This window comes from Solea solea, chromosome 6 (genome assembly GCF_958295425.1).
Source record: "Solea solea chromosome 6, fSolSol10.1, whole genome shotgun sequence".
Taxonomy (NCBI): domain Eukaryota; kingdom Metazoa; phylum Chordata; class Actinopteri; order Pleuronectiformes; family Soleidae; genus Solea; species Solea solea.
Genome location: NC_081139.1, coordinates 22374189 through 22399705, shown reverse-complemented (window position 1 = coordinate 22399705; position 25517 = coordinate 22374189). Strand labels below are relative to the sequence as shown.

Here is a 25517-nt window from a genome sequence, read left to right as displayed (position 1 = left end):
TTTTCACATTCTGTCTCTCACAGTTTAAGTGTACCTATGATGAAAATGACAGACCTCTGTCATCATTTTAAGTGGGAGAACTTGCACAATTGGTGGCTGACTAAATACTTTTTTGCCCCACTGTGTGTATATATATATATATATATATATATATATATATATATATATATACATACATAACCCTGTTTGTTTCAGGTGTTCAATAGTCTGAAAAGAAAAAATAGCCTAACCTTCAATTTTAACCTAAAGGTGAATCTAGCAACTGTAAATGTTTTGTTAGGCAAATTTAATGAAGCTGATTGAAATACAAACATTCTCTTTTAGAGCTATATTTATCAAAACGTTTATTTAAGATCCAAAGTGATAGTTCCCAAAAAATAAATAATAAATAATTGAGTTGGTTTAATGGACATGCTACGGTGGCCCTGAGAGGTCAGGCTACTGCAAATATCGCAACACAACGTAAGTGTTTCCAGGGGACACTTGAAAGTGATGCACACCCGTCTCCACACCAGCAGGCAGGGGGATCTCTCCACAGCACGGTTTAGGTTGCATCTCCACTACAAAAAAAGTACCTACTCAATGTAGGCGTGACATCACTGCACGGCTGCGTGAAACCGTGTTGACTTCGGTTTTTTTCACTGCAGCATTAACAAGTAGAATGTTGAATGTGTGTAAAAAAAAATTGTAGGCCTAGTAGGCTGGATCTGTGAAGTCAATTAGGTGTTCATGTGACAGTATAGGCCTTGATATAGAAAAGTGGCCTTTGGTGTTGTTAAAACTTTAAATAAATGGTAAATAAGTAATTTTGTATTGAATTTGTCTCGCTTTTATAAAGCATTATCATTTGTGATATTCAAATTATCTTTTTTACTTCAATAATGGCACAATTTACACCAGTTTATTCTCTCTAATGGCACAACTTACCCTGCACCAGGGGCAAGTTGCGCCACAAAACCACTTTTTTTTTTAAGCTATATTTATCAAAACGTTTATTTAAGATCCAAAGTGATAGTTCCCAAAAAATAAATAATAAATAATTGAGTTGGTTTAATGGACATGCTACGGTGGCCCTGAGAGGTCAGGCTACTGCAAATATCGCAACACAACGTAAGTGTTTCCAGGGGACACTTGAAAGTGATGCACACCCGTCTCCACACCAGCAGGCAGGGGGATCTCTCTACAGCAGCCTTTCTCAAAGTGTGGTCCGCGGACCACTGGTGGTCTGTGAGCGATCCCTAGTGGTCCACAAAGTAACAAGCAAGTAACATATCCTGTTTTAAAATTTAAAATATCAGTGTTTCAATGTCAGTGTTTCTCAAACTGCCTGCAACATAAATGTGTTGTTTTCCATATCAAATCAACTAGTAGCCTATAAAATATTTATTTTGTGGCATTGTCTGACTTGAGCAGTGCAGTGGAGCGGTTTGTGACACCGCTGACTGCATCCATTTTGGGGTCCATGAGTGTTTTTTTATGAGTTAAGTGGTCTGTGGTCTGAAAAAGTTTGAGAAACAACTGCGGTAAACACGCCATGATAAATTCACTGAAATGATCCTGAACGAGTGGACAGGCAGGATTAGGACAATTTGCCAGAAATGATGGAGCAGTGTATTGTCATAGCACTTGGATATCACAAATTCTTCATTTATTATCTTATTTTGAATAAGATAATATCCTGGCTGGGGTTTGCAGCAGCGCCCTGACCTCTGAGGGCCACTGTAACCTGCAGAGAAAACATTAAATCTAGTTTTATTTGGCAGATTAAATGATTATACAGAAAATAGAGAGACACTGGGCACTAAGTAATCCATATTGTGAGCCTCAAACAAAGTTTTTAAATACGCCAGGTAGACGTGAACTCTTCTGGCCAGAGAATTGTTTATTTCTCAAGAGAACACAATCTCGCTGGCTTGAATAATACGCGACAGTACCATAATAATACGTGTGTTTAACTCACTGTGATTGTGATCAATTGTCATCAGTGACAGCAGAAGATGTGATTTCACAAAGGTGTGCCCATGCACAGATGTTGCACAAAGTATTAAGTCAGTTTGATATTCAACATTCATTTGATATTCAAAATAAAAAACATTTCATTGAATTATGTCAAACCAACTGTGCAACACAGATAGTAATATCCCTCATGTATCGCAGGGCTTGTAATAATAATAATATATTTTTTATGACTTTTTGCTAAACTTAAATCTTAAATGCTTCCTTACTTTTCGACCTAGGGATGTCAAACAACTTGTGCAACATAAAGACGAATATCCCTCATGTTACTTACGTACATGGGTTGCTCCCGTTTTTTTGTTGTACATGTATGACGGATATTAGTCTCTATGTCAGCCAACATATATATATATATATATATATATATATATATATATATATATACATATATATGTGTATATATATATATATATATATATATATATATATACACAGTATATACATATATATGTGTATATATGTATATACACATATATATATATATGTATTTGTCTTTATATGGAAAGATGACAAAAACAGACAAAACAAAAACAAAGCTTTGGTTCAGTCCAACTCACTGTGGTAGATTACAGTAATATTTTGTCTACATTTATACATCTGAGTAGAATACTGTATTTGTTTGGCAAACACCAGGACAGCAAGATGAACACAAGAAATAGACATAGGTTTCAGCTCGACATGGAGTTTTAAAAGTACTTGACATTTAATGGGAGTTTAACTTTGTGTGGACATCATTATTTGAATTTGGAACAACTCATACTTTTACTCCACTACAGTTCCTTTAACAATCATTGTTACTTGTTACTACCAAATAAAATCAGTAGAAGAAGAGTTGATAATGGTCTGTGTTTATATACAGCTGTCTTGATGAGCTACAGTGTTGCCATTTACCCATTCACACGCTGCAACAAGTAAAGTATATGCCATATACTTTATGACTTTTACAGAAATATTATAAAAAGTGACTTCAACTTCTACCAAAGACATTTTCTGGTGTTTAAGATGATTGTACTTCTGCTCAAGTATATCTTTTAGGTACTTTATACAAGACTGGGCTTCTGCATGACCCTAAGGGAACGTTCTCTATACGTTACTTTTTGATTTGTAAAACTAACTTACCTTCAGAGAAACATTTTTTTTAAACGTGTTGTGTTCGTACGTTAGCTTGTTCCAGGAGCAGCTCATTGCCACGCATGTACACGGAAACGCACTGCACCACTGGAGCTTTAAGTGGCGGAAGCCCCGCCTACACTAACAGACAGTGCTCGAGAAGGCGGCTCGCGCCTCCTCTTGCCCCTCCCTCTCCTCGCCGCTGTCCTCTTCTCTGCTGAACGCTGATGTGTAACTAACGTCTGTCTGCAATTCCAGAAAAATGTTCAACCTCGGATCAAAATTGCTGTTGGTCTTTCTTCTGGCCTTTCCCTGCGGATTGATCTCCATTGGTGAGTCCTGTTTTTGTTTCTTTTATCTCTCTTTTCGTGCTAAAATCTGTCGCGTCACTCTGGTACGAGACAGAAAAGTTGAATGAAAGTATGAAACGTATTGACGTGGCACTACATTTTCCCACAGCCACACACAGGCAGCTTTATATATATACACCAGCGCTTTATTATAGTGGATGTATGGACAGTTTATCTATATTTATATGTATATTCACCCGCGGAGTTGTTGCTCATCGTCTTGACACGAATGAAAATGAACCAGGTCAAGTTTGGACGAATATCTTGCGATGATTAACTCAACTCTGTGAGCAGCAGAAGTGATTGATTTTCATGTCTTTGATTAAAGCATGAGGACTAGTGTGTGTTTGAGTTTGCTTAACGTACAGTTAACTGCGTCCTCTTGCTGGGACACGTCACCATAGATAAGATGACAACAAGGCTTTCCCGTCTTACACGCATCATATGGTGGTTTCCTTTATTGTCCTGATGTTGCTCATATTGAAGTGAAGTGACCTCTTTATGGCAAACAATCTAGTAAATAACTTGAGAACAATGTATAAAAAAATATATGCACACGTGGGCAAAAATACATCAAAATGTACTTTTAAAATTATAACTAATACATGTATCAAAATTCAGCACCCACAACATGTTTCAAAATAAAATACTGTATTTTTTTTTATTTCAAAATGATAAAAAACACTTTACAAACAGTACCCACAGTCCTATGTAGGAAGGCACAATAAAAACAAATGTGTTTGCTCAACCGGAACTGAAATCCAGTGAGAAAAGATGGATCTTCAGTGGTTCTCTTTAAACTAATCTAGGGTCTTGATCGCCAATCACAAATGTACAAAAGAGTGGTTAACATCCATTTTCACACATTTCCACTGAGATTTGTCATCATCGAACTGTGTTATCCCACCACGGGGAATTTATTGACAGCCAGGCAAAGACATAGCTTCATAAAAGATGGCACATTTAACACAATACGATACAGAAATTGCAACAATGACAGTAAAATGTGTGCAAATTCAAGAATTCAAATCTTGTGAAAGAGTAAATGTTAAAAGCATCTAAAGGGGTAAATTCATAAAAAGAAGCCAGATTAGTAGCAAAGTCATGAGAATACAGTAATTAAATACTACTAATTGTTGTGGAGACAAACAAGACTATCTTTATGTCCTCTGAGCAAGAACTCTATCTATCTGTATCCATGACCTGGGGGTACAAGCTCAAACTCTCCCCTGCAGGGGGGGATTAGGACAGTTCAGTATGACCTGGACCTTCCTCAAGACCTGCCTGGAGTAAAGGTCAGAGGTCCTTAGTTGTACTCACCCTGATAATATTACAAATAAGGAATGCGGTGAGTAATATTGATCCATTTGTGACAAATAAACATAATACTATGAAAAGACAAAGGAAAACAAACAGGCTAAGTAGCAATACTAAGTATTTTCTTCCACATTTTAATGTTCTGTATGCTTTAGCAGAGACCGGTAAAGCAGATGACGTCATTGATTGATGACCAAAATTAAACGGTGAAAAAGTACTTTGTGGGTAAAAAATAATACATAAGTGCCTTGTCGGTGTCTGTCAGCATTACTAAATTAGTTTACAATACTTTATGAAAATCTTCAGTAAATACAAGATACCAGAAGATGTTTGTGATGATCACAACATCCATTTATTTAAATATTTAGTCTATCATATATCATATCATATAGTCTAGTCATCATTAAAAATAACAAAAAAATTGGACTGACTCACATTTTGCCAACGTTTCCAACAATGAACACACAGTCTTTTTTATTTGGTGTCCGGTTGTTAAGCTGTTCCTCCAGGACACAAATGTGACACTATGTCAGTGAATATAACTAAACATTAGTGAGACATTTACTTGTAATAAATATTGTTCTTCTCGCCACAGTAGATCATCTGCCCGATAGATGTTGTTCTTGTTTAACAATAAAAATAAAAACCTCTAGACACTAGAAGCAAACACCAGACTCAGATAACGGGTGAATGTTATGCAGTGCACCCTGAGAAATTATTATTCTGTGCCACAATAATGAATTGGACAAGCTAAACACAGTACTGGCATCTGCAAACTGATATTATAATAGGACAGCTGTACAATCAGTACCTGCTGCTCTTGTGTCTTATATGACATCACTGTCTTCTGATCCACACAGGCCACGCCTCCGCAGAGCCAGACTCTTCTGAGGACATCGCTGAGGATGCTGACGCTGCTGTAGACGAGGAGGAAGATGATGAAGAGGTTCTTGTTGAGGAAGATCAGATGCAAACCTCGGTGTGTACCTGTGATTGAGGATCTCACTCATCTTCTACCGCTTTATCCTCCACATGAGGGTCACGGGGGATTGCTGGCACCAATCTCAGCTGTCATAGGGCGAAAGGCATGATTGAGTATCAGTGTGACTAAACATAGGTTTTTACATGAAGGTGGATAACGCTACTTCCACCCTCCCATCCGCCTCCTCTGACTCTCTACAGGAAATTAAATCCTGGCTCTCCATCAACTTCCTTAAACTTAACAGCGACAAAACCAAACTTCTTCTCATTGGTGCCAAATCCAACCCTTCATAGATCAACAGCTTCTCCATTCTCACTGATAGCTCAGTTTCACCCAGGTTAAAAGTCTGGGTGTCATCCTTGACAGCACTAATGTCACTCTTCCAGAATATTTCCACCTGTGCAACATCTCTCATCCCTCACCAAACAGTGCTGCTATACTGGTTCACTCTCTACTACTATTGCAACTCCCTTCTGTCCATCCATAAACTGCAAATGGTCCAAAACTCTGCTGTCCACATCATTAACAGAACCCCCTCCATCTGTCAACGACATCAACAACCCTCAGTACCTCGCCAACCTTCTCCATATCAACAAACCCACCCGTACTCTTAAGTCTTCTTCTTCCATCCAGCTCATCCTCCAACCCGCTCATTTGACCACGATAGAGTCGAGAGCCTTCAGCCGCTTGGCCCCACGCCTCAAAAACTCAAATTATTTTGCCACCTTCAAATCGCAGCTCAAAAACCACCTCTTCAGACAGGCATATACAATAACACATATACAATAAGTTCCGGTTCTTCTTTATCTACATTCCTTTTGCATTCGTAGTATTTTTTTTTTGTGTTCTATACTGTTTGGTTGTTTATTTAGGTGCTAAATAATAATTAGGTAATAAAATGTATTCTTCTTATTATTATTGTTGTCATGCTCATCTTCAGGAGGGAGACGAAGACGAGACAGATGAAGCTGCTGATAAACTGGTGACTTCTCACCCTGATGCCGAAACAACCATCCTCTTCACCACAGGAGAAGGTTGGTGCACGTCTCTCTCATTACTCGAGCTCACAGCAGAATGTCGTTGATGTTGTGGCTGTGCTTAATATTTCATTGTATTCATTATACATTTAGAGTTTCCTGCCAATGAGATTGTGAGGTTCCTGGTGGGTTTCTCCAACAAGGGGAGTCAGGATTTCACTGTTCAGTCGCTGGAGGCTTCCTTCCGTTACCCCCAAGACTTCCAGTTCTACATTCAGAATGTAAGTTTAATATGTGACAGTAAACCACCAGCAAATGTCTCTGCATCAATTGACTCAATCTTGAGTTTGACACGTATGTTTATTGTATTTCTTTAGCCAGGTTAGTCCCAGTGAGATCACGTATGTCTTTTACAAGCAGGTAGTTGCAGCACAGTTACAGATAAACAACTTTAAGAACACTTGCACACAGACAACCTGGTTTTTAAAGGTTTTACCAGCGTTCTAAACTCATTCAGTGTTACTAGGTTTTGAAGCTGAAAATCAGTTTATTTCAAACAATTCAAGTATCAGTTGTCAGAAACCTAAAAGCTCTCTTTCCCAATTCAGTTGTAATTTAAGGGAGAAAAAAATTGCAGGATGTCCAAAGAACAGAGATTATTATTTTCATTTTAAGAGAAATGATATGAAGTTGTATATTGTATACAATATATTTGATCCGATTATAAGATGAGCCTTCTGACCTATCCCTTAAAGGAAAAATATAACTCAGTGGTTTGTTTTGAGAGAAATCAAGTCCATGACATTTGTATTTTAATGCATGTATTTGTAAATATTACTGAAAGAGATTACCCAAAACTTACAGTATACCACATATTATTATAGCGGTTTTGCATGGGTTTTTGTAATGGGTTTTGTGTTTGCGTTTTCAGTTCACAGCTTTGCCTCTGAACACTGTGGTGCAGCCTCAGGCTCAGGCTTCCTTTGAGTATTCTTTCATCCCCGCTCAGCCCATGGCCGGTCGTCCTTTTGGTCTCGTTATCCTCCTCAACTATCTTGACCCCGAGGTAAAAACAAGAATGATAACAGTATTTGTTCAAAATGTTTCTGGTGGTTGTTGCTCATATTTTATGGAGTCAGACAAAAGCCCTCCACCAGCTTGAATCGACTATTATCAGGAAAACCATATTTTTCATTACTGAGATGTTTTAGTCTGGCTTACTTACTTATTTTATTTACTTATTTTTGATTTTTCTTCAGGGTAACGGGTTCCAGACTGCCATCTACAACCAGACTGTCACTATCATTGAGAAAGAAGAGGGTCTGGACGGAGAAACGTAAGGCAACAAATACTAAATCTTAACTACAAAGTGTGATAATTAAGTGTTAATTTTCGACAAATTTACATTCAGGACAAAGAAAATACATTTGAAACGAATGTACAAAAGCTAAAAACAAAACAAAAAACTACAGCAAAATTCTTCATACACAACAGACCATCAAACTATCTTATATAGCACCACTTCCTTTCAATCTGGCTTTCAAAAAAAATAAGATCAAAAGTTTCATGTTTTGTAGTTGTAGTTTGCACTTCCAGGCCACCATACTGATGGACAATAATGCTGCTGTGTAAATAATGTGTTCCCCCTCGTCTCTCGAGGCCCTTAATAACTTCATAACACGTGCTGTCCCAGCACATGTAAGGACGTGTAAAAAATGAGGTGTGAAAATGGCACAAAAGCAATTAGTGTGCTGCTGGTGTGAGATTTCAGAACTGCAACCAGCCAACGTGAGAGAAACCACTTTCCGCCTTCATCTATGAACTCAGTAGCTAATTGTTTTAGACAAGTTTTCGTGGTAAGAGTTCGCACCAGCAAATGCACTACAAGTTGTGACTGAAGGCTGACATTTGATTGAGCTGTTTGCATACCACATTAAGAAGTTATAAAAACTGAAATAAATGGCACGAGACAAAACACACTTCAAACTTAATGGCTGCAAATTAAGGTCATGCATTAAGGTCTCACTTAAGATCTTAACTGACCTTTTGAGCAAATCGCTGATGATGAATGTGCTATGAACTAGGAACTGCAGTAACAGAAACAATGTGCTTGTATTTGCAGGATGTTCATGTACGTGTTCCTGGTTGGACTGGTGGCTCTGATGGTCTTTGCAATGTACCAGGTCCTGGAGTCGAGGACGGTACGTGCTTGTCTTCAATAAACACTTACATTAAAGCACAACTAGGCAGGAATTCTACCCTAATTTAACAGCTTCAGAGTCATTGTGATGGTTAAATGGCTTCTATTAGGTATCAACACATACTCAGCATCTTGTCCTTTGTTAATACACACTTGTTCACTGAAAGTGTGCCAGCAGGGACACAAAGAAAAACTGATTTCAAAGGGCTCACTTACAAATATCTTTGCAATAGCTTAAGAATAATAGTCACTGCATATCTCACCATTAGACAACCTTTTCTAACTGGAAACGCTGGAGCTGCTGGTCTCCTGCTGCCTCACTGGGTCTGATTGTAACACTTAGTTAAATCCACAACAACTCCTGTGTGCCGTTTTGTAAAATCCTTGATTTTCTCAGTGGACCTTGGGATGTGGAGAGGAGCAGTTAATAAACTTCAGTTTCCAGCAAAAAAGGCTATCGCAAAGCAGCAAACATCATCTTAAGATCAGTCTTTAGGGGGTTGTTAAGTGGCTGCAGTCTGATCTTCCCTCCGTCTTTGGTGGCAGCCAAAGTGAGCACAAAAACCCTAACCACAGAGGCAGTGTTGATGGTGTGTCATACATAAAAAAAAGGGGAAAAAAAACTTTAATTATGTATGTTATGCAAGTAATTGAGCATCAAAGGTATTAAAAGCATGTGTGGCTGTCTTCTTGTCTTCTTGCAGAAAAAGAGAATCTCTGTGAAAATAGAGAAGGGCACAGGTGGCATCAATGATGTGGACATCAGCTGGATTCCTCAGGAGACTCTCAATGTCATGAGTATGTTCAGTTTAATCCCAACTGTCACGACTAAAAAAAACCTTGTGTCCCTGTTACTCTCCGTGAAAGTGAAAGATAACAAATGATCTTTGCATCCTGTCTCACAGACAAGGCCTCGCCGAAAACATCTCCAAGGAAACGAACCAAGAGAGCAGCTGGAACGGATCAATAAAACTGTCCATTTTCCATTCGTCGTCATACTGTCCATCAGGCCATCAATTCATTTCCTCACCACAGTAACCAGATTCCCATTCATAATGGATTTCTGGAAAGAAAAATTCAGCCCCGACCAGTCAGATTAAGATGTTTTATAGATGCCGGCCTCTCAGTTTGATTTCCCTGCTGCATCACGAGCAGAAAACACCCCAGACTCCACAGCTCTGCTCAGTGTGGCTGTTTAGACACTAACTGGACTGATCTGCAATTCATTTTTAAATGTGTGTGTGTGTGTGTGTGTGTGTGTGTGTGTGTGCAAGCATGTGTATGTATGTGAAACCAATGAGTCATTAAAGTGGTGGAACAATAAAAAAAGGGATGTGGCACAAAAAACAAAAAGGGAAAGTTAAAAACATCCATAGTTGAATCAAATGATGTGTACTGTGACTGTGACGCCCCCTGCAAACAAAAGTGAAAATAGATACAAGTGATTCAAAGGTTTCCCACCGTTAAACCCTCCCCAGGTTTGTAAAACCTTTGAGTTTCATGTGTCATTTATGTTCTCTGGGGTCAACGGCAGCTGCAAGTACAACGTACGGCGTTATAACTAACAGTGTTAGAACAGTGAGGCTCAGCAGAGCGTTTCACACTCATGATGATCATTATAATAATAATAATAATAATAATGGAGCAGTCTCTCAGGTTGCGTGACATTATTTTTGATGAAAAAATAAAAACCATGAACAAACTTGTTGTCACAGTTGTGCCTCTTGTATTAGTATTGCGTGATTCATGTCCGATTTCAGATATCAAACCCTTGATTTAGAATCCGAATCAGAATACTTTATTGATCCTAGAGGGGAAATTCTTGAAATTTCAAAAAGAAACCGAACAAGAATAAACGTAAAGATAAGTAAACATATGCACTCTTATGTAAAATGTCAATATGTACAATATATAGGAGAGATATGCACTATATACATTATTGAATGGATGATCCAGAGATGGTTGCAATTTGAGTTATTATAAATAAATAGGTTATTGCATAGATAATTTAAAGAATTGCACAGATCCCAACATGTATGTCAAACATGTTGAGTATCTACCAAACCAATATCAGTCTAATAAAAGCAGCACCTTTTACACTTTTAAAGATGGCAAACTATCTAACACTAATAACAATTCTTCTTCTGACCATTTTTCCAAAATCCAAATGTCATTTTATGCATGTGCCATTTAATAAATATCATATATATGTGCGTAGACACACACACACACACATATGGAGATATACAGTATATATACAATAAAGATGCCACAAAGACGTATCACGAAAAGGTAAAAGTGTGATGTCTGCGTGTGCTGCGTTCATGTTGCAGGTTTATTTGTCGGTGGCTCGTGCCAATGTAGGTGAGAGCTGTCCGGTACGGAAGGGGGACGATGAGCTCAGCGCGCGCCGGGGGGGCAGGTGACGTCAGCGGTCGGCCGGAGCAGGGGGAGAAAGACTGAGCATGCATATGTACACACCTACCAAGTGTTTATTATCTCCGCTTTATCAGTGCCTCTCTTCAGGAATGGACACTTAGTCAGAGCTGTGTGACTCTGTGTGAAGCTTCCTCCAGGCCGAGCCTCCACACACTCTCTCTCTCTCTCTCTCTCTCTCTCTCCCTCACTTTCTCTCTCAGCATCCTCGCATCCCGCGCCTCCGCTCCGCCGGAGATGGGACGATGATATGGGATTTTTCATGTCGACGAAGATCTCGGGGATTGTTCTTCTGGCGGCTGCTCTGGGTAAGATGTCTCGCACTCGCTCGTGGATGCCGTGATGGAGGAACGGTAGCATGTCTGTGCATCAGAGGTGTCAGCGCCTCTCCATCACTTTTGTATCATCGTGATCGTGCCGTGTGTTAGCGTGGCCGGCTGCTTCTACTCCTGGCGCCTTCAGCCATCGACCATTAATACTGGGGTGGCTACACATGCAGGGCGGGAGAGAAAGAGTAATAAGAAAGAGGAAATACATTTGTTTTCCCCCATAATCGTCACATTTAATTCGCAATGAGTGCTTTAATCTTGGTCATTTTGCATTGTCCTCCTGCAAAAGTTCTACCCTGAAACTAATGATATTATATAGACTTTAAATATTATATTTAAATAATTAAAAGTGGGTTTTTTTTATTTCTGTTAAGCACATTTAATGGCTACTGTGAATAATCATGTGCTGTACACATTTAAAAAAATAATAATGATAAAAGAGAATTGGAAATGTATAAGATGCTGCAGCCAATATTAGATAAAGATAGATAGATAGATAGATGGATAGATAGATAGATAGATAGATAGATAAGCAGGATTCTATGGAGAAGAAACAAAATGCTTTAACACATTTGACAATAAATGTACATAATTTTGACTTCATCTTTCAAACCTAGGACCAAACATCACTCACCTTTCTTTATTCATTTATTAATTTATTAATTTATTAATAAATTAATTAATTAATTTATTTATTTACTTCCTCAGTGTTCCTGGGCCTCGTCGTGCCAGGAGACTCGGCAGATGTGAGGTGCGAGAACGTTTACAGGGACTTTTCCGAATGTGTGCTGGTGCTGGGAGACAGCATGGACAACTACCAGGAGAACGTGACCAGTGAGAGGGGAGTGGCAGCCGTGTGCAGGTCAGAACAACCAGCGTCTGTGTTCACTCAAAGTATACATCCTGTAGGTTGTCAGCATGAGCCAACGCTTCCTGTAATAATGTAATGAATTCACTTTAAAGGAGAGGGAGAGAGAATTATGGTAGGCTGGAGTAAAACAGTCAAACAGTGTGTAAAACTGTCTCCCCATTCAATTTGTGTGAAATATTGTGATATTGAGTGGAATAATAAAGATGACAGGTGCGTCCTGTGACAGAACAGTGGAGAGTCTCGCAGGGAGAATAGAGAAGTGACTGGTGCTGAGACACTGAGCCACTCTGATAAATAATTTATGACTTTGCTGCAGCAGTAATGAAATTCCAGGGACATATTTTGTCACTGTTACTGCTCGTGTGTACTCTACAACCCCGGCACGGAATATCGAAGACAAAGATTTACACATAAGCCGAAGAATAACTGCCCGGCTGCGATATCATCTGTGATATTGTTTCACTCTGTGATGCAGTTGCCATGGTAATTAAAGCTCAGTTTGACTTACTCAAAGCCACCAGAACCATGTGAGAGAATCGATGAGATTATTGGCAAGCGAAATTAATCCACAACAGCCAGTGGCACGTCAGCAAGTCGGGGTGATTTGAGAGTGAAATGGCAGATGCAGTGTTAGTGTGATAATCCTTTGTTTGCCCGCACAGCCACTGGGAAGCGTTCCACACATGTGCCCTCACAGCGCTGTCAGACTGTCAGGAGGAAGTCAGCTCCATCTGGGAGACGCTGAGGCAGGACTCCAGGAAGATGCGCTTCCAGGGAAGTCTGTTCGACCTGTGTAGCCCCAGCTCTGCTCCCAGCACATGTTCACATGTCGCTGCCCTTACACTGCCACTGATGCTGATCATGAGTGGGTCCAGCTGGTCCTCTGTATAAGATGGGGTGGGTTGGAGGTGAGAGTTGGGAGATGGGAGAGGAAAGGAGGGTCTCACAAATCACAATCCCCAGAGTTCCGTCGTTCCTGAGTTCCCACTTAAAGCCATGGATTAAGGAGACAAATGTTTTATTGAGAATTACTTTGACACAGAGCCAAGGATGCCTTGTGGCAAACCAATCAATATTTGCTCAGATGAATAATGTCTGAAATCCTCTCAAATACTTCACAGCTTGATCGTCCTTTATGTCAAAGAAAACAATTTCTCTTCCAATTGTCAGTCCAGAGAGACCAGAGCCTGCACTCAGTCTGTGGATGTAAAACACGATGCATCGCCTCAGTGAGATCAGTGGCACTTTGGGTTAAGATGGACTCAACAATAAATGAGATGAGTCAAATTAGAGAATGGCAGGCCATCGCGGTCGAGATAACTGACGCACATGAGAGATTAGTATCGACTGACACGTCCAATACTTTATAAGAAGGTAAATAAGATATTTCTCACCATTCCGTTGATGTAGAGCTCCATATGTTAGCACCACTTCAACCTCCAGTGACTTTGTAAATACAACAAAACCATATAAACGTATTTAGCTTCCACACTGTGGGAAAAGTTTGAAGGGATCAGACCAGAAAGCTATAAACTCTTAGAATGATGAAGATACTGAAACGTGAATAATCTACATCAGCCTGAGAGATTAAAGCTGCAGTGTGTAACTTTAAACAAACGTCTGCTCCATTCAAACCAAATCAAATGACTTCACACCAGTGCTGGGCGTTTAATAACCAGCGTTTATGTTTTTATGATAATCCTTCATATACTGCAAGACTGGTATATGAGAAACAGAAGGCGGCAAAACACTGTTCAAGGGGGACCCTTTTCACTGCTGCACCACAGGACTTAGCTGAAGCAGTAACTGTGGTAATAACTGCGTGTGTTAGCGTCCTAATAATGTATGCAGTTACGCACAAACACACTTAACTGTGCCACTCCCTTCCTCAATACGAGCAGCCACGAACACACACACACACACACACATATATGCTGGAGCACTCACTCATGCTCATGCATCAAAAAATACCGTTGTATGCAGTGAAAGCATTGAAATATTTATTTTAATTGAATATATGTATATATATATATATATACTGTAAATGTTTGGTCATATCACCCAGCACTGCTTCACACAATCCTGACCAAGTGTATATCAGCTAAACACAAACAAGTATACATAGTGTTTTGATCTTGTGTCGCTATTTTGAACGTGGGATTAAAAGGTCGACGCGTGGGAGTGTCGCTGGAGTGTCATTCGGTACGGTTTCCTACTGTACCAAATGACACTTTCAGCTGCAGCTTCGTTCAAACTTAATTTGTGGAAAAAGTGACACAGGTGGGGATTTGTTTTATCACAAGACAGACGGAGGCAAGGGCAGCATTTGCTGTGTTTCCATCATGGTGCGGTTCGGTTTGGCCGCGTCAGTGAGATTAACCACAGCGAACGACGACATCCAGCAGCTCTTTTTTGAGAATAGACCGTGTTTAAGAAACACTGGTCGCAAGACAGCTGTTCCTTAATCAGCTGTCTGTCGAGGGTGGAGCCAGTCTACCTCCACCCTGAACCTTACAGTACCATTTTAATCTGGTACCCCAAGTGGAGGGTTGGGGGTCGTTATTTTGGTACTGTTCCTGACGGCAACGCTAAAAAAATGACATAACGTACTGTACCAAACCGAACCGTTCCACACGATGGAAACCAGGTTACAGTGACACGACTGCAAACAGGTTAGAGTGCGACTGAAAACACAAAGAAGATTCTATTAAAAGTTCAGCAGTTTAATGGGATAAATGTTCCTTGTCCCCGCCCACCCCTGACCTGCCGCTGTATACACATAAACAACCCCTCAATTATGCTTATTTTACAAGAATCGCCAAATGTTACACACTGTAGCTTTAATAATACCAAATGTACTGTAGGTGGAATGTACCTTTAACCTTTTCTCACATTACCTGACAATCAAGCCACTCGTATTTACCCTCCAACATTTCAGCTCACTGTGGCTGATGTTGCACGGCTGCTATAAAGACACCAAAAACTGGCATCTGACATCAGGCATCGCACGTCCACTCCTCCAGCTCCTCTCTCGCTCTCCCCCGAGCCTCGAGCCACACAGTCATTAAACATCTGACCTGTTTATGTTTGTCTCTTGTGAACGTGCTCACGTGTCCTCATCACGTCCTCATCACAAGTGTGACCAGACCTTTACTTCACATTACGCCAATAATGCAAAAAAAAAAAACAAGGGAAACACACAATCTGTAGATTTTCAGAGAGACAAGTTTCTATCTCAGTCCATCACAAAAGCATGATTACATTTTCACAAATTATCATATTTTAATACTCAAGACACTGTATTCATTTGAATTTATGTCCCTATATTCATCGCTAATGAAGTCAAATTATATGCAAAAGCAGAGTTACGGCTGCTGTAATTAAAAACCATATCCTCTCCCCTTCTTTTTTTCTTAGATTAATGGTACCAATTAAACATCTACCAGTTCATGCACTGAATAATTATGCTGTTAAACAAAGATTCCAAGGTGTAATTTGGGGGGAAATTGGGCCTGAAAGCCCAGAAAACGCAAAAGCAGCAAAGAAAACAGCAGGGAATCGAAGAGAATGTGTGCTCAAGTTCAAAGCAATACAATCTCCATCGTATCCCATTGATTCTTTTTGATGAGCACCACCAAATTAGTAATTAGGAGAAGTTAGATTTTTAAAGAATGTGACATTATTAATTTATGGTAAGAATAATATAGCCAGAGCATCGATTTCTGTTTTCTACTTGCACATTTCCTTTGGGATGCTGCTAGTGGACATCTAAATATCATTTCTGTGGTCCTGAACTGAATTTTCCTTATCTAGTTTTATCACAAATGCATGACAATGTCTGTGGCAGTGGCTAACTTGGACAGTGTGCAGTCAGTGGTATCAATCTGTGCATGAAGTGACACTAGATCCTACGTGTGTGCGCGTGCGTGTGTGTGTGTGTGTGTGTGTGTGTGCGTGTGTGTATCAGCATCCTTTCTTATGCAGACTCATTAGCCGACCGCCCTCACGCCCCCGTTACATCAGCATGTTTGTTCTTGTTTTGATTAAATTCACGTTTCACAAGTGGTAGCCTTACGTCATGTGTGTCTGGTGACGAGAATACAAAAAAAAACCAAGTCGTGGTGTATCCTCCAAGCATGAGCAATATGTGCGGTCACTCTCTGCTGAGACAACTCCTGAATCATCGTATGCCGTTTAGTAAAAGCATGAAAATGACTGTGTTATCACGAGCATTACTCCATTAAAACTTACCATGGAATCAGTTTAAACATGGACAGAGCTACTGAATGTAACGTCAGTCAGTCAGTATCCGTGTGATTCTTTTTTTCTTCAACTTACTGATAGAAAAGCACATTATTCACAAGATTGCACTGTACAAAGCAATATATGGAGATATTTCTAATAAAGCACCATGTGTATAATAGTGTGTGTGTGTGTGTGATGTTGTGCTTCAATTTGATACAAAGGTGTAGAAACACAAAGTGGTGGTAAAACCGCGGGGCCTTTATTCATCCTCTGTCGTACAACTCATTCACTACCGAGTTCCCTCCCGAAGCAAAGTGCTGGTAATGAGGGTCGACTCGTTAGTGCTCTTCCATCTGTTTCTTTCCACCTGGACACTCCTCACAGGGGCAGTGATGGGAGAAAATGAGGGGTCAGAGCCCGAGGAGGAAAAACCTTAGTAGAACAGCACACGCGCTCCTGCTTTGCCCCTCATTATAGAACTTCCTTTGATGTCTGAAGCATAAGGGCCAATTATTTTTTCACCTGCAGTTTCCAAACTGGCATCTTCTTCCAACTCTTAAGGCTGGAGCAAGCACCATTTAACTGCTCGGGGGGGGAATACACTTTGACTGTCATGATTCCGTGTTGGGAGCAAACTTAAAAAAACTGTAATTACATGAATAGGTCCAGCTTGCAAGTTCTCTGCAAAGTAATGCTGTTTTTAAAGTCGTCCTACATTTGAATGTAATTTAAAGGAATTGTTTGTATTGGATCTAACATACTGCACATGCTTCCTTCCTTCTCCCAAAATACACCAAGTCAAAGTTAACTCAAATCCATCTTCCAGCACCTCTAAAGCTCATTCATTAACATGTTACAGCTTATCTTTTGTCATTACTAGAAAATTGGGACATGTTCATTTTGCATTGATTACATTTGTATGTAGAGCTGCAACTAACGATTATTTTCATAATCGATTAATCTGCTTGAGTAATTGTTCGGTCCATAAAATGTCAGAAAACGTTAAAAGATGCTGATCAGTGTTCACCAAACCTGGAAATGATTTACTTTTAATGATTTCTTTGTTATATGGAGCAAAGAAATGGAGAAAATATTCACATTTAAGAAGCTAAAACAATCAGAAAGCTTCAAACCGATATAGTTGACGATTGATTTAGTAATCGATTAATCGAGTAATTGTTTCAGCTCTATTTGTATGCATTTAAGTTGTGTTTACCTTCAAATAGACCAAGACTTTCTCATGTGTTAAAAGGTGCAGTGAATAACATTTAGGAGAGTTTATTGGCAGACTAGAAAATACTACCTTTATCAAGGGTATTTTTGCTTTTCAATAAATATATTTCAGTTTTAATGGCCCTAAAATAGGCCTTTTATGTGGACTTGCTTTACGGCTTGCCGTCATTTTGTGCCAGCATGTTTCTGCAGCAGCCCAAACAGACGAACCAGCCACAGCATGTGCTGCAGTGTTTAGAAGAGGAAGCAGCAGAGACAGTGAGAGCATTGAGAATAGAGTGTTTACATCCTTTCTGGCATTAGGAACGGTACCAAAATAACCTGGCCCTACAGTTTCATTCTTTGGCACCCTTATCTTCGGGTACCAGATTAAAATGGTATGGTATGGTCAGGGTGGAGCTAAACCGGCTCCACCCACAACAGTCAATGGATTGGGTGACAGACAAACGTCACTCACGTTTGACCGGTGTGTCGTCAAACACCGGCAGTCTATTCTCATTCAAAGCTGTTGAGACAGACGATAACAAACAATAAAAGAGCTGTTGTGTGTCCTCCACTGTCACTGCACTGGTACGACATTCAGGTATGTATTTCACTGACCACACCAGGCCTTCCAAGTACTGTTCTCAGTCAAAACACAAGCCGGATCCAGGTTTTTAAAAATCAAAAATACACCATGATGGAAATACAGTAAAATTCTAAAACACTGGACCCTTAAGTAATGCAACAGTTGGGCATTAATGTGTGCAAAGAAAAGAGAATAAGGCAGTGGTGCAACATTATGGATGCCAAATGCCATAAAACACCAAAGAAGAAGTAATAGTAGAGTTTTAGCCAACTGTCTGTGATAAATTAACAATTATCATATTTTACTGTACAGACATGGGAGTGGTGTCACAATCTGTCTGCAGCAATGTGCACTCTCAAAAATATCAACTATTCCATCAAGTATTATCCCCTGCACCACACCATTGTACATAGGGTTGCAGAGGGGTGGACAATTCCCAGTAAACTTCCAGAAACATGGGAACTTTTGATGGGAATTCATGAGAATTAACTTTGGATGATTTAAATACAATTTTTAAAAAAACATTCGTCACAGATGACTCGTGTGTGAGCAGAACTTTATCAACGCTTAATTCTTTCGTTGAACAATAACATGAATGATGTTGAGTGAAATATTCCTCACAGAAGTGGCTTCAATAGTTCACTGTATAAATCAGCTGTGATGGAGGGGTACGTGGCCTCAATACCCCAGCAGTAAGAAGTGTGATATGTGCCTGTGATCGAGGAATAGCATTGATATTCAACTGTATTTGCATCAAATCTGATTGTTTTAGCCAAGATTATGCTACAGTACATAATTCCCAACATTCAGCTTTGAAAATGTCCAGTTTATTCGCATTCATTCCCATTGAAAGTTTCCCATTTTGAACATTCCTTGAATTTTGCAACCATAATTATATAATAAACTAAGCAGACTGCATGGACTACACGATTACCACACACAATGAATAGATGATGTTTCACAGGTGCTGGGGAGATGACGTCGTTCCAGAAACGTTCAGTGCTGCACAATTGAGGAATGTTCACCCCGAACAGTAAATGTTTTTTGGAAATAAAGTGGCTGCACTGTCCGCATTATACATCCTAAAAAGACAAGAAAATAAACAATATTTGCTGTGCAAAAAAAAAAAATACTGAAGGCCAATAAGCAGAATAAGACTTAATGTACAGACTCCATCTCATCAAGTAAACTAACTTATACTCTACACAAAAGACAGAGAAGGAGGGAGCCTTTTCTGTCCGTACTTTGCGTTCATTTCATCAGTCATTGTGGGGATTTAAAAATGGTGGAAAGTTTTGAAGAGCATCTCTGCGAGATGGTGCAGAATTACATCCATCTGTATGATGCATTTCTGTCTGTATCGGCTCAAGCACAATAAAATAACGTCTTCAATGGTCACCATTGTTTGTCGATGCCTGCAACTTGGCACTGCCCTCCAGAGGGAGTATTGTGCAGTGTCCATAAATGGGCATTATAACAAGGTACTGTATCTAACACATGGGTTTACACAAACCTTTAAAACATCTTTCGGAACAATAAATAGGGCTGGGCAATTAGTTTTTTATGAAAATGTATTTCCCTTTGATGTCCACCACTGCTCTGCTCCCCTTGGGGCTTCCGTAGTTTGTAGTGGTGCAGCACCGCAGCACCGCAGCCCACAAGCAGCAAGCAGCAAGGAGTTTGTTCCAAAAAAAGGGCTGAGTCGCCTCAGCATGGAACTGGTTTGGTTTTGCAGCGTCAGACTTTGAGCAAACCACCACCTGCTGTGAACTTTGTTTAAATGTGATCACGAGAATAAGCTGTGGGCAGCTTTGTGTTTGGTTATAGTTAAAAACCCCAAAGAAAATAATATCATGTTTAAAGTTGTATAGTTTAAAATAATGTCTTTGAATTTCTCCGTCATCATCGATCAGTACAGTGATCTGTAACTCTGCACAATGGTGGAACAAACTTAAAATCTTCTAACGTGATGGTCAAGATGAGATGTTTGCTTGCCAACACAATGCAGCGAGAGGAATTACAGGTTTTGTTATTTGTTAAACTTTCTATTTTGTGTGAAAAAAAGAATTCAAGTCTTACTCAAGTTTTAAAATGTGGGAATGGGGCATTTATGCAAATGTACTTAATTCTGGACAAAAAAATTACCAGAGAACTGTAGTTGTTAGTTTCAGGGAAATATGTTTGAACCTAAGTCTGCTTTCATTAGCATTCCAATGAGTATCTTAATATGCTGTAGAGTCAACACTGTCCAACATAAGAATAAATAGATCAGTTCATCTGATGCATCCGTTTAAGAGAAGATGCATATATTCGATGAAGGATTCACGTTCCTTCACTTTTACCAACAGTGGAAAAGCCTCCTCTGCAAAAGTTCCAAAAGGTTTAAACATCCACAGGTTTTCATTGTGGCGTCCACAACAATTCACAGGTTAGACTTGGGTCCACTGTTGACTGGAATGGCCCTGAGCTCAGTTCGCATGCACAGGTACTCTCCGATTACAGCCATCAATGCTATGCAGGCCACGTTGACGAGCCACCAGGACAGAGCGGCTGGAAGGTGTGCGTTATAGATCCAGCAGCCGATCATGTGGAAGAAATGCACAGTGACGGTGAAATCTAGGCACTGTTTTCCTCGCCGGATGAAGAACCACAGACCAAGGGCGCTGCAAGAACAATGACACCCAGTGTGTATGTTATCATCAGCAGGGTCAGGCAGTGTTTCTGATATGTGTATTTAAAATAGAAAATATTACTTTGTAATTTGTATCTTAGTGAGTTGATGAAAAAACTTTACAATAATGTATTTGAAACAGCGTGAGGACATCATAAGAACACAAATCAGAAAGTTGATTCAATGATACATGCATCTCAACCATGAATCGCTTTCGTTCTGGACAACTTTCTGTTCAGTGTAACATTAGGTGTTCTTTGTAGAAGAACCCATAAATATTACTGTAGCTGCTAACTCTCATTGTTAACTGTTAAGATGTCTGAATTTCTCGTCAGAAATGTCCCCAAATAAGATTGTGCTATTGACACAACATTTACAGGAGACTATGTGCATGCAGCATGCCTCCAATTCATTCCCCTCTTAGTCGGAATCAGGAAGTATTTTCAGTATTTTTAAAATACACTAATTTATTCTGATACATGGTGTGGCTGTTGTATTTTGTAGTTTACTTCTTTATGCTTCAGCTTCAGGTCTTGTGGATACAAAGTTCAGCCATTACAAAATCTGAAGTTTATGTCATTTCATTTCAATTTCTAGAGATATTCTGTGGCCAAAGTCTTAAATTATACATCATCAATACAAAATATATGAAATAACACTTGAACTTTGAATCAGACTTCTGCATTAAACTGTAAAGTGTGGTAAGTCAATTTTACTTAATTAAAAAATGTAATCTAGAAAACCGATTACCTTGAAAAAACTCTTAGTCTTAATTTACTTTTACTTGTTGAGTTTACAACTTACAGATAACACCGTAAATAACCTGTTTTAACTAATTGTATGGCACAAATCAAAATCAATACACATTAATTTCATAACTTGTTCTACAGTGTTAACTCTCACTAGTCTTACTCCTTCAGCTAAGCAGGTGTACATTTATTCTAATTTAAAAGTGCCCTTTTAAATGTTGGTATCATACGCTGCTTGAAGCAAGATATTTTAGTAGAACGTGCCACAGCTCTTTTCCTATAAAAGATGGAAGAAATGACATACCAGGTGAGAGAGTTCAAGATGAACGCCATCATTGACAGCCTCCCTTGTATTGTTGCAAAGCCAAGGGTCTGCAACAGTGAAGCAATTATTTAAAGCTCTTTCAGGAATGTATAAATGTGGCACAAAATAATAAGAAGAATAATAAGAAGAACATCCAAATCCAAACGTATTTATAAAGCACATTTAAAAACAACAGAGTTGACCAAAGTGCTGTACAGTTAGACATAAAAACAACATAAGAAAACACTAAGACCAACTTAAAACCAACAGAAAAATTAAAATAATAAAAGCATTAAGACCAATAGGAAAGGAAAGATGGATTAAAATAGGCAACTCTCATGCTGAGCCAAAACAAAACATCTAACGCATCTGAAAAAAAGCCTCTAAACATCTATCATCATCAAAAAAGCATCTAAACATCTAACATCTAACATCTTTTAACTTACTTCATAGTTGAAGATCTGGTCCAATGACCGACTGGTGTGCACCAGACTGTCAACTCCAGCCAACCACAGACCCAAGAAGCTGTAGTAGATGCACTGCATCAGTACAATCTGACACACGATGAGGACTGGGTCCCATATGTAGCTGCGGAAGTTACTGGCCATTGCGCTACACGTGCAGGCCACAAGGATGTTAACAGCTGACTTTAAATGTTACCAGCCTGCCCATCCAGTCTGCACTGGGTGTGATCTCCAAATCTGAAAACAACAAATGTTGCAGCGCATTTAATTAACACATTATTTCATGGGCATGAGTTTCGCACAGAATGGGACGTTTGTTGTAGGACTTACAGTCATGTCACTGACAAACCCTTCATAAGAGTTGTCTGCAAATCTCAACTGGTGAAACAAGAAAAACATACCAGCTAACAAAGAGTACTCAATTCAGGCACAGGATGAGTCTTAGGTTAATCCCTAATTAAAACATTTAAAAAAATTAAAAGTATGAAAAGAGCCAATGATTATTTCAAGCAGTACAAACAGTCCTTAAAAAGCCACGGTGAAGAGGTCAGAAATGTAATCAGTCAAGTCCTTTGTTGTGGTCTGTATGTAAATCAATCTTAAACTTTGAAATTGTAGGAATTAAGAAAGGAGGTCTTTTCTGTTACAGTGATGGCCACATTTTTTTTAGCTGTAGCTTTTAGCTTGTCTCTCTTATTGTATGTACAGACGGGTTGAGGGTTGTATCAGCGACAAATAAAGCTCATTCTGATTATTGGTGTTGAGAAATGATTAGAACGGTTATTAAACGCCCTTAAGGCAAAGTACAACAGTCCACTCAAGTGGAAGTCAAACGCCATTACCAGTTCTCTACAAATAAGCTTAAGTTCAACAGAGCCTCAAGCATTCAGGCTGCATCTCACTCACCACAAATTGGTGCTAGCCCTGCAACTATCGCCTAATTTCAAAGCGGATGTATCTGTCAATGAACTACTTGATTTACCGATTAGTTCTTTGGTCCATCAACTATCAGAAGATGTGGAAAAATATTGATCAATGTTCCACAAACCTCGAGATGAAGATGTTCTCAAATGTCTTTGTCCACAAACCAATATCATTGAGTTTTATTGATTTCTTTGATATATGGACCAAAAATACAGCAGAAAATATTCACATTTAAGAAGCTGAAATGCAATGGCGCAAATCGACAGCCACTCGAGCTTATTTACTATCATAATAATGCAATAAATATCATAGTGTGGACATGTTACTGCTGCATTATCGTCCCGTGACATTTTGATATAGATACACATCCCTGTTATCTCAGTCAACATGACAGAAAACAGACAATCTGAAACAACAACACAGTTATTATAGTTCGATTCAGAAGAAGAATTACACAACACACAGCCAGAACTCTGGTTTTTTGACTGGATAAAGTCAATACTGAGCCTGGACGCCAAGCTAACGATGTTACGTTGATATTCTGATTATCTTAACATGGCAGCCGATATTTAATGTAAATATCCTTCAAATATAAAAGGGGAAAGCAGTCAGCCGTGTGACAACAACACGTACATTGGGAGTAAAGCGACGCGACAGAACAACAACTGCTATCGTGTTAGCATGACAGTTTTCTTTCAAGAACAACATATATCGAGCGGAAACACACCTGGTTACTGGGCTGCAGAGAGTTCACGGCGCTTACATTAATGTCAAAACTGTCGTTTACCAACTGAGTTAAAAAATATAATGGAAACAACACAGGCCTTATGTTGTAATCTACTAGCTGTAGCTGGTGAACAACACGGAAGTGAGGGTAGGTGAACTCGGAAGGAAAACGTCTTTATCTCTAATTCTACTTTTTCATTTTATGGTGGATGGCAACTTGCGTTAAAAGGCATTACCGCCACCTACTGTGTCGGAGTACAGACATTTTATTTCATTATTTAATGCTTTTCATACGGTGGCTGACAGGGGCAAACGCACTGCAACGACCCAAAACACGTACATAAGGAGAAACGAGCTGCATATTCACAAACGGTGCAGATTCAAAAACACAAAGGAAAACAAAAACAAATGCAAAAGTTGTATCTAAAGTCCAAACATATTCATGATAAGTTGGTTTAAAGATTATTAATGGTAACGTAACGTTTCACTGTGCCCCTGCAAATACCTTTACCTTTATACTCTTCCATTGCAAGATCTCAACATGTCTTATAACTGTTTCTACTTCTCAAGTAGTATAATCACATTAATCCTGTGGGATGTGTGGAAAGAAACCTTTTTTTAATCTAATGATGGGAATGAAAAAAACAAAACATTATGAAACCTATATCATCTGGATGTCTGAAAAGTTGTATTAAAAGCCTAAAAATATCCATGATAAGTTGGTTTAAAGATTATTAAAGGTAATGTAATAGCAGTATGACATTTAACAGCGTAGTCTACAGTGACTCTTTTCCAAACCATTTGGTTGCATCACATGAATGACAGGCAGGTTGATACTCATCCTTGCATGATTGCATGTTGGACTTGCTCTCTCCTACAGGAAGTGTCTGTTTGAACACCTAAATGTGATAAGATAAATGTCTGAAAAACATCTCACAGTTTGTCCACTGCACAAGGAGAATTTGAAGACGAACTGAAAATCCTGTCATTCAACCTTTTTTTTTCTTCAAGTTGCTCAGGTGTGTGTCCACATATTATCCACACC

The 25517-nt window shown here is 39.2% G+C and overlaps 3 protein-coding genes across 3 annotated transcripts; 2 read left to right on the top strand and 1 right to left on the bottom strand.

Moving 5' to 3' along the window:
• The first annotated feature begins 3301 nt into the window (after positions 1-3301).
• On the top strand, positions 3302-10658 carry LOC131460921 (translocon-associated protein subunit alpha-like). Its single transcript, XM_058631829.1, has 9 exons — positions 3302-3458; positions 5654-5772; positions 6716-6809; positions 6906-7033; positions 7684-7818; positions 8012-8088; positions 8875-8953; positions 9657-9750; positions 9858-10658. The coding sequence occupies exons 1-9, from the start codon at positions 3389-3391 to the stop codon at positions 9920-9922; spliced, it is 861 nt and encodes a 286-aa protein (XP_058487812.1). The 5' UTR covers positions 3302-3388; the 3' UTR covers positions 9923-10658.
• An 807-nt stretch (positions 10659-11465) lies between these two features.
• On the top strand, positions 11466-14316 carry LOC131460927 (neuritin-like). The gene is made up of 3 exons (XM_058631835.1): positions 11466-11696; positions 12426-12579; positions 13251-14316. The coding sequence occupies exons 1-3, from the start codon at positions 11639-11641 to the stop codon at positions 13477-13479; spliced, it is 441 nt and encodes a 146-aa protein (XP_058487818.1). The 5' UTR covers positions 11466-11638; the 3' UTR covers positions 13480-14316.
• Positions 14317-17070: 2754 nt separating this feature from the next.
• sys1 (SYS1 golgi trafficking protein) lies at positions 17071-24629 on the bottom strand. Its single transcript, XM_058631834.1, has 4 exons — positions 24474-24629; positions 22805-23059; positions 22359-22426; positions 17071-21297 (listed from the first exon to the last, which is right to left on the bottom strand). Exons 2-4 carry the CDS (start codon positions 22964-22966, stop codon positions 21057-21059), a joined length of 471 nt encoding a protein of 156 aa, XP_058487817.1. The 5' UTR covers positions 22967-23059; positions 24474-24629; the 3' UTR covers positions 17071-21056.
• Positions 24630-25517: the final 888 nt, after the last annotated feature.